The 15,324-nt window shown below is 49.7% G+C and overlaps 1 protein-coding gene across 5 annotated transcripts in view; it reads right to left on the bottom strand.

Moving 5' to 3' along the window:
- Window positions 1–7,755: 7,755 nt before the first annotated feature.
- Window positions 7,756–15,324, bottom strand: part of MTA1 (metastasis associated 1) — a 77,265-nt gene continuing 69,696 nt past the window's right edge. For all 5 annotated transcript variants that reach the window (XM_027713286.2, XM_027713289.2, XM_039389780.1 and 2 more), the window contains 2 exons: window positions 13,800–13,951; window positions 7,756–9,454 (listed from right to left, as the gene is read on the bottom strand). In XM_027713286.2, the coding sequence (XP_027569087.1) occupies window positions 9,316–9,454; window positions 13,800–13,951 (291 nt within the window). In that variant the 3' untranslated portion in view covers window positions 7,756–9,315. The remainder of the gene's footprint in view (window positions 9,455–13,799; window positions 13,952–15,324) is intronic.

The raw sequence follows: 15,324 nt of genomic DNA, 5'->3' as shown, positions 1-15,324 counted from the left end.
GCAAAGGGATGCTCAGGGATCCGTGAAGCCGTGGCGAGGCAGGACAGACCCATGGTGGGGTGCAGAACCCCTGCACCCGGGGGAGCCCCGCTGTGCCCGCCCGGCCAGATCCTGCCCCACGGGGAGGGCTGTGGGGGGCGCAGGGGAGGGGGTGTCCCGAGAAGGTGAGCGGGGCAGCAGGGCCTCTGACTGGGGTGCTCTGGGGGCTGCGTCCCTGCACCATCATCCCGCAGGCTGTGGCCGGGTGTTGGTAAACAGGACATCTGCCGCTCCGCAAGCAGAGCTCTTGTATTATTCATCAGCCGGCAGCCTGGCTCTGCTCCGCCGCCATTGTCATAGAATTCCTCCTTTCTCTGCCGGCAGCTGGTGCAGCTGCCAAGCGCCTGCCTGGCCCCCGGCGCAACGACAGGCTTGGGAAGGGAATCTGAGGCTCCGGGATGGGACAGGGTAACCCTGCCGGCGAGTTGCATGGGGGTGACGGGACAGGGATGCTTGATAGTGGGTTTCTCCATCGCTCATGCATCCTGCTGGGTTGAAAAGCCCAGGCATCCCTGTCACTCCTCGCCCAGCTGCTGTCACAACAATGTGTGGCTTTGTGGCCTGCGGGGTCCTTGCACAAGGGCAGGTGGCAGAGGTGCCTCCGGGGCGCCCCAGCCCCTCACAACCCCTGGGAGGGGCAGCTGAGCTCTGTGTGTCCCACAACGGAGCCAACATGTCCCAGCCCAGGCCAGCAGCCACCAGGGTAGGACAAGAGCTGGGGTGTTTTTGGAGCTGTCGATTTCTGGGAGACCAGCTGCCCCTTTCAGCACAGCCCCACGGCGCTCTAGTGGGTCCCTCTGTGCTACCCGGTGTATCTGCAGCCCTAAAGCAGCCCATGGCAGCAGACAGGTGCCAACACAGCACTGGCAGCATCCCTGTGTCTGCAACAGCTCCTCTCCTGCACTATGAGGGACATTCTGAAAAGGGTCTGCTGTCTAAATTCTCCAGATCCATAGAAAATTTCAGCTGATTTCCCAGCCGTGGGGGCTCGGGGGCAGGAGGAGGAGGAAGGAGGCTGCATCCACCCAATAGCATGTGTGGGCCGGCCACAGGAGAAAGCCTGGGCTCTGCCACGCTGCAGAACGAGCACCCAGCCCAGCTCTCACCGGCCAAGGGCTTTTCACACACAGAAGCTGGGGGGAATTAAGACAAATCACCTAAAGGTGTGAATCCCTGTCTGCAAATGCGCTAAATCCCAAGCGGATATGCTCCTTCAGGAGCAAAGTGGCTTTAGCTGGTCGTGTCTTAATCTGCCCTGATTTAGGCTCGGCATGCTCCTGCACTGAGGGCAGGGCTGTCTCGGGGACAGGTGACTTTGGTGGCACTAACTGAGCAAGCAGGGACAGCCCAGCTTCTCTGGGGATAGGACACCCAGTGCCAGGCACAGGACAGCCTGCTGCCAGGGGGATGCAGGATGTGGGCAGTGGTGTAGCGACACGAGGGACACCCCTGACCTCGCTGTACCTCTCCCCAGACAGGGGACAGGCTGGGGAGTAATTTTCACCAAAGGATGCATTTTACATCAGACATTTATGGGCCCTCATCCCTGCCCAAGGGCTGAGCTGGAGTTTCCCTGGCAGCGGGTGACAAAGCTGCCTTTCAGCAGCCCTGGGAGGTTTCTGGCGTGCAGCAGTGCCCGGGGGTGTCCTGGCCGAGGGGACCATCCCCCCGGCCCTCACCCCCATGGACGTAGGTGACCCATTTTCTTCCAATGGCACCAGCCCCGGGCAGCCTCAGGATTTCCTGAGCTGCCATGGCCAGCTGGCTCCCTGGCCCAGACACATCACTCCGCAGGGCACTGATGTTGGAGCTCTGCTGATCTGGCTGTGCCCTCAATTACCCACATCGGGGGCGTGAGGGGGCTTTCCTCCACTGAGCGGCTGGCAGCCCAGCATCCCCTTCCCCGATGAAGTGGGGGCTTCTAACCCAGCCCCTTCCCTCAGGGGTGCTGCACAGAGTGGAGCAGGAGCCACATCCCTACAACATCCTTTCCAGATGGGACTGAGACTGAAGCAAGCCCACATCCTAAAGCCAGTGTCTGTAGCTCCACTGGGAGCCTGCAAAAGGCGTGAGGCTGGGACCTCTGCCTAGGGCAGGTCAGAGAGCTTTGCACAGAGATTAAGGGAAAGTAAGGAATAAATAAGGAATAACTCCCCTCAGGCTGCTTCTCCTTTGGCTCACCTCTATCCCCCTCCCTGCGCTGACGCCCCTCAGCTCTTTCTTCTTCCCTCGGATGCATACCACAAAAACTCATGGACCCAGACAGAGCTGCTCATGTGGGGAGTTGGAGCTGGACAGCATTCCTCTTCTCTCATGTTTTCTGGCACCTAGGATCCTTTGGATTTGATACAGGGCAAGAAGAGACTGAGGGGGGAAAAGTACCCAATAAAAAAGGTTAAGGCAAAAACCCCTGCTGCTGGCTGGGTGTGCCCAGAGGTCAGTTATCTATGCATGGCCTGCAGACCACCCACATGCCCAGCCCCCTGTCCCCCATGACAGGGTCACCCCAGGGTGACACGCTGCAGCTCTCTGTCACCCCCTAAAGCTCCTGCACCCCCTAAAGCTCCAGACACACCCACAACCAGGTGCTGGTTGGTTACAAATGGCAGAGCAGCCACCCGCTACCCATGCAAGCCCACTGGCTGCCCCAGCTCTGCCTGCATTTTGCCTTGGTCTTTGCTGTTAGGAAGGAGTTTCATGGAAAAACTGTTTGAGCTTCCCTTCATGGCCTGGGAGCAGTTCCCTGTGGTTGCTCAGGGATGTGACAGAAGGAGCCTTTCACAAAACCTGGCAAAACATTTCTTTCTTTCTTTTTTTTCTCCACCGCCCTCCTGGATATGCAGTGGCTGCCAGGCTGGATCTGGCTGTCCTACATCCCAAGCTGGGGCTGCATGGGAGCTGGGGCTGCTGGGGCTGCACGGGAGCCTGCCTGCAGCAGGGGAAACCTACCCCCCAACACAAGGAGCCCAGGGCTGGCTGAGGTGGGGAGGAACTGCAGATGGAGCAGGGACAGCCCACACATGCCGGGTACCCAGCCTCGCTGACGAAGGGCATCTGCAGGATAAGCACACGGCTCGGGAAGGGGAGCGCAGGGGCTTAAGAAGGATTAGCAAGAGATGGGAAGATGGAGGAGCAGAGCAAGAGCGTGCCGAGGGGCTGGCAGGAGCTGGCTCTTGTCAGGCAGCACATGCCACCGACCAGGGCTCGGCACGTCACCGCCTGGCCCCGGCGCCCGTTATCTGGAGCTCCAACCATCCACTTGTCGCTTCTCTCCTTTAAAAGGTACCCGAGTCCCTGCCGTTATCAGGCGCAGTCGATAGCACTGTCACGCCTGCAATAAACAGGTTTACAGATATCCCACTTGTCCTTGCAACCTGGAATGGATGTCCCCATTGTCCCTGCGACCCCTTCCCAAGGGGCTGTGGCTGCTGGCCCACCCAGGGCCAGTGAGCATCCCAGCAGGCTGCGTGCAGATGCCAAGCATGTAGATACTTCATGTGGAGCACGTGAACCTCCACAGAGCAGGCACAATGCCTCTGTGAGGCAGTATCGCAGTGCCTGAGGAGCAGTGCTCTAACCAAAAAAAGGCAGGAAAACAGCTGGAGAGACCAGCACTCAAACCCCCAGGAGAGCCAGGCACCGTGGTGGGACTGCAGCGGGGAGGCTGTGCAGGGAGTGGCCAGGTGTAGGGGTGGCTGGCACTGGTGGCTCCTCCTCAGTTTTTCCACGTGAAGAAAATGCTGCCCCAGGGAACAGGCTGTGCTCAGAGCCAGGCCTCGGTGGCAAAGTTCAGCTCAGGGCAGTTTGTCATTAAGCCCTCCCAGTCCCACAGCCCCTGCTGGACATGCTGTGGCCAGAGGTCAGGCCAGCCACGGTGCAACACAGCTCCGAGGGCTGGCGAAGCAGAAGGAAAAGTGTGGAAAGTGGCTGCCCAGCTTTCACTGTCTGTGGCCCATGTGCACACCACCTCCAGGACACAGCTCTCAGCGAGCTCCTGGGGTAGGGATGGGGCTGGACACATAATCCAGCACCTCACAAGTGCTGTGATGTCTCCATGGCACCATCTTCTTCTTCAGCATCACAAGGGGGAAGACCCGCCCATTAGGATGCATTTGCCCCCAGTGCTCACCAAACAATATGGGCATCTTCCTGGGATGCAGGGAAAGGAACGAGCAAACACCCCTGGCTCGGCTCCTTGTCCGCACGCTCCACACGCTCCTCTCTCGCGTGTCCTGCCCGGGGGCAGCCAAGACGCAGGGAGGGGGAACAAACTCGCTCCTGCTCAGATGGAAAATCTCTGAACCAGCACGACTTGGCTGGAACCCTCCAGGAAGGACCTGTAAATCTGCTCGCTGTGACGCTGCCAGCATCCCACGGAGCACTGGATCCAGGTGGAGAGTCCCCTTGCAGGCAGGAAGGGAGGAAGCTGTCTGCAGAAAGATGCTGAATTTATGTTATTCATACTCGCTCCAGGAATGTGGTGAATGAACTTGCAAAGCCCAGGGCAGGAATCAAGTGTGCTTCAACCCTGACCTTGCCTGACTTTCTTCCAGGCTGAAGAGGAGGTGGAGACAAGCCCCCAGCCCATCTGAATTTACTGTGTGCCTTTTCTTGTGGCAGCTTTCCTCCCCCTGCATGCATAAAATGTGATCATCAGAGACTGAGTCTTTCACCAGGTTTCAAAGGTGGCCAAGCAGGGCAAAACCCTTCTGTCAGCCCCCAGGAAGGGAAGAGAGGGCAACAGGAACATGAGGACATGGGCCATGCCAGCCTCCTCCCTCAGGGGGGGCAGTAAAGACATGCTCAAGACACATGCCCAAGACATGTTTATATCCTGAAGATGGGCATCACAGTAGATTCCATCACTGTTGGCTCTTGCAGGCTCACCTAGAAAAACACTGACTAAAAAGTACATTTACAGGAAAAACCCCAAACAAACCCTCACCAGCTAGAGAGGACTGTCATGCCTGGACTTGCCTTTCTGCAGCGATCTCTCCTTTCTTTCTCTAAAGCTGCTGCCAAAGCTTATTTGGGTTAATGGTGTTTTTAAGCCTGTGCCCTCTTGATGGATTAAGAAAACCAGAAAAGATGCAGGGTCCAGTTTCTGTAACTGTGTCAAACCCCTGCTTCCCCCAGCCAGTCAAAATCTGCAAGCTTTTATTCGCGCTCTTCCCAGAAATCCCCCAGGCTGGCACAACTCCCATGCCAGTGCTCAGGCCCACATCCCTGTGTAAGCAGGTAAGTGCCCTCTCCTCCCACGGCAGCGGGAGGCAGCTCCACCATGATGCAAGCCGACCATCCAAAAAAGCCTTTCCAGCTTCCCAAGGTCTGGTTTGTGTAACACTCTCTCTGAGAGCCAGAGCCCGCAGCAGAGCTGGCACCGTCTCCAAATTTCCATTTCAAAGGCAATTTCAGCGTGTATTTTGCTTTACAACTCTCCAGTAGTGTCCCGGTTACAGCCCTCCTCCCACAGCAGGAATGCCAGGTTCGGAATTGTTAGTTTTGGTCATGCTTTGCTTTTTTTTCATACTGTTTCAGCAGTGCTGTTACAGTCAGGGCGCTGCCTTCATGTTACAGCAGCAAAAGCAGAGATCACAGGGAGCTGCTACTGACAGGCTGGTAAAATGCAAAATGCAACGTAAAAAAAAGCTCCCAAAATACCACAGTTAACTTAAAAAAAAAAAAATCAAAATCTGTAACAAAAGCATTTTGGCATAAAATATTGTTGGAATGTTTGGATTTCTGTTTTGTTTTTTAAATACTTTCCTGACCAGCTTCCTGCTTCTTTTAAGCCTGTAAAATTGCAAGCATGGTACTGAGTCTGGAGGCCAGCACGCTCCATCCACGTGAGCACGGAGCACAGCCTTCTCCAAGGGATCAGAGCTGAGCCTGTGACATGCCTGCTCCCACGTCTGCTAGCAAGAAAGGCAAGTGAAAAGATGGGGATGCCAGGGACACATGGCTGAAGGAAAACACCCAAATGCATGCGGCAAAATTTACTACGTCCTGGACACACACGTGGTAGACCTGACCTGCTCCAGGTGAGCACTTCCAAACTCCAGGCTCTGCACATGGAGCTAATGCATCCAAGTTCCTGCCTGGCCCTCACTGCAGCTCCCAGCAGAATGTGTCCCCTACAACCTCAGGGGCTCTTAAGGAGGTAGAAGCAAGGGGCAGAAGGGACACAGAAAATGGGACAGTGCCCCAGCTGTATGAACGTTGTTTTATTTTTACAAGGCTCTAGAGCAGGAGGGTGAATAACTACAGGCAATTCCTGCAGCTACAGCACATGAATGTGAATACAGGAGAGGCTGGTACAGGAGAGGCTTAGTGACAGCAGTCGGCTTAGGAGAGTGACGCCTCAGGCTTGGATAGGTCAGTGGCAGGACCACTCACTGCACTTCCTAAGAACCAGCATTTTCCTTCCGTTGCTAAAGGTATCTTCCAACCCCTCCTCCCAAGCTGGTACAAACATAAGCCAGTAAAACACATGGCAGTGGAGTCTGCTACCGCATGCCAAAAACCAGCATCCCTATTGAAGGACACACAAGGATCCTTCAAAGTCAGGGCAGCACAGGACATGCTCTCTCCTTGCCTGGACTTGTTCCCAGAGCAATCTCTGGAGCTGCTCCAAGAAAGCTTTTAAGTTGCTGGAAACTGCAGGGCTGGCACCCCCATGTGGTTCCTGAGCCCTCGGTGCAGCTGGAGCCGCTTCTCACCAGGCTCATCCATAGTTCATCCACCAGGAATCACAGTGCAGAGACTCTGGCACACCGGGGTGTCAGAGCTGCCCCAGCCCCAGGCAGAGCACAGGTCCCTGCTACCGCAGAGGCGTTGGCTCAAAATCCCACCACAGAGGGGCTGAAGCCAACTCGGGCATGGAGTTTTTCAAAGTGATGTATTCAGATTTCATTTTGATACAGGAAGGAATCCCTATGAGAGCTTTCCCTCACAGAGAAAAGCATTACAAAACCTTCCTGCGGCTGGCAATGTTTCTTATGTACAAAAGGTTAATCCTAAAGATTGATGGAGACTAAAGTAAAACTGCCAATTGTCACTGGTGCCTTGCCCTGGAGGCTTTTGGTCGAGCAAGCTTGTGCCCTTCCTGATTAGCATATCCTTCAGGAATGGCTGTTCCATTCCACTTCTAAGTTATGGACAGGAAACATGACCAGTAATATAGGATACACTTACATCTGCCAAGTTGCACAGCTACTCACAGCCACAGAGTAAATCCTACCACTGCTGAGCAGCAAACAAGACCAAACATGGAGCCTGCGCTGCTCATCCCAGCAAGGACCAGCTGTAGCAACACAGAATGACAGAACTGCCCCTGGGTTGGGTTGCTGACCCCCAGGGATCTCCCTCTGCCACATGCCAGTCATGCCCTGAGCAGTAGGACACATGAGCCTCTGTGGACAAAAGGCTCATTCAGAGCCCCGGCGCTGCATCTGCTGCCACGTTTCAGAGGAGGAGGGAGAGAGATGCTGAGGAGGGAGCTTGAACCACTGGAAATGTTTAAACTGCACATGAGGGGAATCAAACTGTGAGTGACTCTCGCCCTGTACAACATAACAGCACCAGTGGCACAGGGATGCACAAACACTGGAGAGCAGAGCACGGCTCCAGGATGGGAAGGAAGGTGCAGAGGTGCGTGCACCAGGCAGATGGTCCCCGAGCTGCGGCGGCTATTTCACAAGAGACAAAAAGCAGATGTTTCACAAAAGCTCACTTTCCAGGTTTATTAAGTAAAGTTAACTGAATTGTTTTCATTTTGTGGGGATTCCTTTCCGTCTAACCTGGCAGGTTAGCAGAGTTGCACAGAATCACGGTTGGACTGTGATAACCCAAATACAACTTTGGCTCATCTCACCGCTGACACATATGGAATGACTTGGGGGTTATTACATGCTGTGTCTGCTTGAGGCAGGTACATGTACAGATCAGCACAAGTTGCAAATGATAGTTTACATCCTTTCAAAACCAAGCAGGGCATTCAGCAAATGCACTGCCATGAGAAGACATATGAAAAAGAAATGATACAGACTTGCAAATACATAAGAAGTTCAAGAGATGCAAGAAACCTCAAACACAAGAAATGTCAAGGGGGAAAAAAACCACTTAATTTCAGACACAATGTGTTCAAATGAAAAGCCATCTGTAATTCAAAGTCCCTTCAAAACGGGAAACATACAGTAATGCAATTAAAGAGAAACCAGGTCTCATCCTGGGAAACGTGTCCAAAAGCACTGATGCACAAACAGGTTCAGAGTTCTAAGCAAAATGTCCCTGGGCATTGGTGTACTTGACTCTTGGAGCCAGAGCAAAGCAACTCATTACACTTGCTGGGCCTACTGCTGGCTCTTGGTGGCCTAACAGCACGTAGGATTCCAGGTGTCATAGAGAAGGCAGCACACAAACTGCTGGTTACTGGGAGAAATGCCACGGGCCACATCTCCCAGGGAGCAACTACAGTAAGGACACCTAATTCTGGTAGCCTGGCCTCCACTGCACACAACGTTAGTGTAATGTTCTGCAAGGTTCTTCAGTTCTTAGCTCACTCCTTTCTCAGCCTGAGTTGGTTCTGTCTTGTGCATGAGCACAACCGGCTGTGCAAAATGATCCAAAAAACAGAAGGGACAGGACCAAAGAAAACTGGCTGAACCTGGGGCTGGCTTTCAGCTCCTATTTTCAAATAGCAGTTAAAGGTTGGAAATTTATCTACAAAAGAAATAATATAAATGAAATAAAAAAATGGCACCGTCCACAAAATTAAAAAAAAAAAAAGGAAAAGAAAAATCTTACAACACAGCCTCATAAAAATGGCTTTGCAATGAGAGCTCAGTCACAAAATGAAGGGTTCTAGCTCTTCGTACATCAGAAGAGGAAACAAAGCTAAAAAGTACTAGTCCACATTCTCTTAATAAGTTAAACTTACTTTCCCTCCCCCTGTCTACAAAAGGGGTAGAAGCAAAAGGGAAAAGAGGCTACCAAAAATTAAAAAAAAAAAAAAAAAAGGGAAAAGAAAAAAAAGAGACGGAAAGAGCGTGAGAGAGAAAGACAGAGAGAGACAGAGAGAGAGCAGTCTGTGGTCAGAGGCTCAGAGCAGGGCTGAGTTCCTTTTAAGGGTTTAAAAGATGCAAAACAGTTCCTCAAAAGTTCCCTCTCTTCAACAGTTAGTTCAATGCTGTAGCCATAGAAACTCAAGTAGATACTGGAGGAGAGATTCTGTCGGGCAGATCCGCCGCCGTGCGGAGCAGCGCTGCTCAGCGTGTGTTAATCCTCGATGATTATGGGTTCATCATTCATGGGCTGGCGGAGCTGCACTGTCTGGATGGGCCGGAGGATAATAGGCTTGTAAGGGCGTCTGGCGGCTCGCTTGGCTTCGGAGGAGGAAAGCAGCTTGCGGATTTTCCTGCAGACAGTAAGGAAGAAAGGAAGGGATTACAGAGACTGGATGCTAAGGCAGCATAGGTTTCTCCCTTTCTCCAAGGGAAACCAGGCCTACACATGCAGGGGCTGCTCGCTAACGGGGTAGGCTGACTCTGGTTCTTTTTGCTATGTCCTCCCTGGGAAACTTAGGTTTTCTGATTTATAAACCCCCCAATGATGAGGAAATTGCATTCTCTGTTCCAGAATCCTTCCCCCTCAGAGTAGAAGGCATTCTGGTCCAGCCTTGTAGCACCAGGGTCTACTGCTGTGAATATAACATGTGAAATGGTCAGGATAGTCCGTTTCTATACCACCGATTTATTTTGAATTTATTTTCATCAGTCGGACATGCTGGAGGCAGCTTTGTGTGAATTTATAAAGCCAAGTTACAACCAAACCTCTTCTGGCAATGCTGGTCACCTCCCACCTGCTAATGCAGAGCACTCTGCTGCTCCTCAGCCCCGAGCAGGAGCACACAGCTCCTGAAAACCCACAGCACAACATGGAGCTGTACCTCAAGGCTGAGCTGTGCAGGGTTGCTCCGTGACAGCCTCTAACCAGTGAACCAGTACTGGAGCCTTTCCCCCACGCTGGGAACACTAAAAGGATGTCTCCTCTTCTTATTTCTTTCACACTATGTATGCCCAACCCAAAAATGGGCAATATTCATATCTTGCATTTGTTAAGGATTTCCCTATATGTTACAAGACTGGCAGCAAGTCTTATCAGATGCAGGAAGCAGTTTTCCATATGGAGAGAAAGCAAAAGAGACAGAGAAAAGGGAGAGAGGATATACCAAAGTTTTAAAATTACCAAAATAAGTTAGACAGGGACAACACTGAATGACTGCTTGTTTCTTTTTGTCAATACCAGGCTTAGACCTAAAGGAAGTATCCCAAAAAAACCCCCATCAAAATCAAAAAACCTGCAACAATAAAAATGTACTGTGTAATGAGAATGAGGAATTCTTTTACAGAGGATGTTGTAGTGGTCAAAGGCATATAGAGATTAGAGGAGAAAGTAATAAATATTCACAAGAGTAGTGCACCAGTACCCACTATGCACAGCCTTGAGCTGAGGAACTGGGGCAACAGGGAGGGTCTGATAAAGCAGCACTGCCTTCCCTTGCAGGCTCCTGATGGAACGAGTTTTTGGCTTAGCATGAGACCTGAGGGGAAGGGCTTTACAGTTCACATCTCGGCCATCTATCCCCCAAATTTGGTTAGTGAACATTGCTGGGACCAAAAATCCCTTTTGTCGGTTGTTGAGGTTTTTTCGGTTGGTTGGTTTGGTTTATTTGTCAATGGAAGAGATACATTCTTACTGAGCTGATGCCTATCACTGTGTTATTTATGATTTCTGTCTTTGAGATACGATGGTTGCTGAAGAAAGTGGTCCTTCTCTCCTGTAAAACTTACCCTTAGCATCACAACAACTGACAAATCATCAAATCCAGCTGAAGATTTTCAATTGGCTCTTGTCAGATTTGGTCATGTCCTCACTTGTTTTTTTTTGCCCACTGAACAAGACAAGTTGCTGCACAGAACTTACACTCGCACAGACATGTCTTTTGTTTGCCCAGTGTGCCTCTTTTCTCTCTTCTCTGAAGTTGGAAGGCCACAGGGAGAGGAGAGAACAAGGTGGCAAAGTGATGGTGGGGGAGAAAAAAATAAAACCTTGATGTAATGACTTTTCCAAGACTTTTTGGCTGCATTTGATCTCCTTTTAGCCAGCAGAGCTCCTTGCAGCACCCCCATGTGCTTTCTTAGCCACGCCACCATCTGAAACATGTCTTGCAGCAGTTCTAGATTCTGATCAGGTCACTCGCTGCCTCCGCTTGCATAAGTTATAAATGCCAAGTTCCTTACTGTGAGGCTTGAATGCAGAAACTTACTCCTTTCATTCGACCAGCTTTTCAAACTACTCCCTCAGAGCCATCCAGTTTTCCAGCACCGTTCTCAACGGCGCTACACAAAAAGGGGAGGAGGGAGCATGTAAAACTTCAGAAAAACCTACTTTCTGTGACTGAGAACACAGCCTGACCCTCAGCTGGAGGATGATATGCAGATATTGCAGCTAGATTGATTGCTACGGAGCCAACACAAAGCTCAAATTGTTTCAGAGCTCACAAACAAGTCTTACATTCTTGACACTGGAATGCAGCAGATGGTTCAGGGAAAAGTTAGAGGTGAAATGCCCGACAGAAAACCCGTGCCGCTGACAATGCTACAGTGCTCAGGCTTCCCTGCTCTTTAACAGGCTGCCAAAAATCTCCTTTCACCACTCATCAGTCAGCTAAGCAGCAAGGCTGTCAGACAAAGAAGACTTTTTTTTCTTTTTCTTTTCTTTCTTTCTTTCTCTATTTTTAAATAGAAGAGATAAGATCTTACTGAGCTGATGTTTATCACTGAACTACGATTTTCATTAGAGATGTGCTGGTTGCTGTGGGACTCCTCTTTCCTGTGTCAGTCAGTGGTTCTGTATGAGCAAATGATTCCGAGTCTTTACAGTAAATTGCTGTCACAACCAACACCACACTTGATGAATATTCTCACTGTTCTGTACAGGTCAAAGGGCAGGACCTTGTACTGACACACTGCTACCACACACCTGCAGTATTTCATGTGGGTTGGATGATGAAGATATCAAGAAGTGTTTCGTAGATGTAGGATTATGAAATAAGCCTTGAGCATCTAAGGAGTGAATTAGAGACCATACAGCCTGCATCTACAATGGCATGTGAATTTGCCAGAGCTGCAGGTCTGAAACAGGGTTCTAGTACCTCTTTATCAAAGCAAGATGGCAACGGGAATAAGGAAACTGCTTCCCCTGAAAATTAAAAACTTCTTTCACTTAATTTTCAATCATATATGGAACCCCACTGCTTTCTTTCACAGCATCTTGCAGGCGCAGAAAGAAGGGAAAGACATGGTCAAGATATGAGCTGGTGTGAAATGCATAGTTGCATTAGAGGTGTCCATAGGATCAAGTCTGACAGGGAAATTTATTTCATGTTTCTTCTGAGTTCTTACAGGGTGATTCCTGCCCTGAAATCTGATGATCCAATAGATCAGTGGTTAGTAGCTCCAGCATTACCAGTCTCAGCTTGTCTATGAATCCCACCGTTGGTACTAGGCCCACAGACACTTGACATGCTTTGCAGGCTAAGATGGAGGTTGGGGATATCAAGACTGACTATTCACTTCATGCTGAACAAATCAATACTCAGAGTAGTGCCAAATTAGTAGTACCGGAAGAGACAAAGCACTCAAAACTCCTGACCTCCTCAGTCACTTGTAAGGGCTCAGACATCCAGTAATTGTCAGGTCCATCTCTGCAAGAAGCTGGAGAGAAAGGTAAGTGCTTCTCTGCTGTTGGGGTACTGATATTGCAAGTGTTGATAACTGCAGGCTTCAGACCATGACAGAAGCCAGACGGCACCTCTGCTCTCAGAGAAGGCTGGAAAGCAGGGCTGCAGCTTTGCTCTGACCTTCTTCAAGGTCACCCAGGAGAGAGACATCAAGTTCTTGGGAGGAAACCACACAAGCCTTCTCACCACACCCAGGAGCAACTCTCCCTCCCTTCCCAGTAATAATAATACTGGGAACATACACACAAAGCATTTGCATTAGGGATCAGGCCACATAGCTTCTACCACTCTGCCAGCAGTCTGTAAACAGAGTTTAAAGTGAAACTCACACAAGGAGTTTCTTTTGCTATTTTTATCCTGTGGGCAGAGCAACAAGAGGGACTAGTAGAAGCAGTACCATCAAAGGAGGACACTGCGGGGCTAAATCTCACCACTAGTGGTGGCAAATATAAACCACCAAAGAAATGAGTCAACTCAGCCCACGGAAACCCTCTGTCACTTGCAGATTTCAGTACCCAGACACACTAGGAGGTGTTCTGAAAGGTAATACAAGAGACTTCAACATGCAAGAGGGCACGCAGAGCTCTGCGTATAGGAGGCTCTGCTCCACAGCATCACCTGTGAGCCAGGGGGCCCCAATCCTGTCCCACTGCAGTGGGACCTCCAAGGGAAGTGATGGGTCTGAACCAGGTGAACTTCTCATCCCAGTCTTCCTCCCCTTTGTGCCCATCTCTTACAGTAACTCCTCTGGAAGAAGAAGAATCTGCGCTCTCTGGAATGCAAGCGCATGATGAGGTATTTCCCAGCCTTTACTCACCTCAACACTGGCAGTGGTCTCTGCCTTCAGTTTGTAGCAACAGATCTGCTGACGAGATCCCTGTCTAACCACAACATCAGCTGCAGCACCCACAAACCAAAAGGCCTCCCCTTAAATCCTCTGAAAGACCATGTTTCCTACCTGGTTTCTTCAGTGGCCATGTAAAAAACATCGTCTGGTGCATCAATCCAGTTCATCCTCCTCCTTTTCACTGGAGGCATGGATCCACCACGAATTAATCGGACTTTTGTTGGGTATGATTTCCCATTGAGCAGCAAGTTTCGGCTTGGTCCCTAACGTGATACATAAAAATGTACAGTTACGGACTGCAACAAACCTGCAGCAGCATGTGAAAAGCACTCAAAGGAAAAGAGAATTAAAGTTTTCGGGTAACTTGTTGAGAGTTTATGATAAATACTTCCCCTCTGGCCCAGAACACAGAATTCACATATAAGCAATTGTTCACAAGCAATACAAGTTAGGCACCTTCAATATGCAATAGGACAGCAATACTCCAGCGACAGGACAAATAATAAAATGGCAGGCATTACCAATAATGTTGTTTGTGTCCGAAAGATGACATCAAGTTCAAAAGACTGAGCATAAGAATTAAGATTTCAGCTACTACATAAATCTAGAGCAACTCTATTGATTTCAGGGAAGGAAATCTAGCTACAGAGTAAATCAAACACAAAAATCAGTATTTACAGTTATTCTGTGGTACTAAACTTACCCATATCCTTTCTGTTCTAGGGAGGTTAATATTTAATGAGGATAGTATAGAATTAAATACATTGTTGAAAACAAATCTAGCAGCTTTTATAATAAAATCCTTTTACTACTGAACACCACAGATTTCCCATAACAGATTTCCAATAACAAAACTTTTGCTTTGCGAATGAACACAGGCATAATTTTCTAGACCCACAGTAACCCCCCTTTGACTCAACTGGAAAAACATGAACTGTTATTAAGAGAGGTGCAGATGAAAGGGAGAAAAGTGTTAAGCTTCTCAAATGCAGTTGTCCTTGATCATTGAAGTCCAGTTCTGCTGCCCCTCTTCCTGCTGATTAGCACATTGAGAAATCCCACTGAAATCAGTAACACTGAACAGTCGGGAAAGATGCAAAATGAAGGCCCAGAAAATTTGATATGAATAAATTAAAGCTGGTCAGAAAACGTCCCGGTATAAATTTAATTCATCTGAAGTCAGACCATCTCCCCAGAGGCACCAAGGCTTCCCCTTCTGCCCACGGAATGGGAAACTGAGCATGTAAGTCAGAGATGTCTGCACTGGGAGATCCACCCCAGAAGGAACAGTGGGGACGTGAGGTGTTCAAATCCTTAAGTATCACGTCATTGCAAAAGCTCAACCAAATTTTAACACCTTGACTTACAAAGGGAAAACTTCAGTCTGACAACCAAGGGAAAAAAACCCAACAAAACCCTGCATCTATTTCATTTTTTATCTGAGGAGAAAATAAAAAATGATAGATGACTTTTTTTTGACCAGCCTTAATCACCTGCTCTAGCAAGATCTGCTTCCTGTAGAACATCAGGGCTTTAGAGCTAAACAAACAAAATCCCACCTTTTAAAATCCTAAGCTCTTTAAAACTGTTGCATATGAGTGCAATAACAATTTAATTTCTTAGTTGCCCAGCTCCA

Source organism: Pipra filicauda, unplaced genomic scaffold (assembly GCF_003945595.2).
Source record: "Pipra filicauda isolate LSUMZ 115617 unplaced genomic scaffold, ASM394559v2 scaffold76_size2844353_pilon, whole genome shotgun sequence".
Classification (NCBI taxonomy): domain Eukaryota; kingdom Metazoa; phylum Chordata; class Aves; order Passeriformes; family Pipridae; genus Pipra; species Pipra filicauda.
The sequence above is the reverse complement of the archived record's forward strand: the minus strand, read 5'-3'. Positions and strand labels throughout refer to the sequence as shown.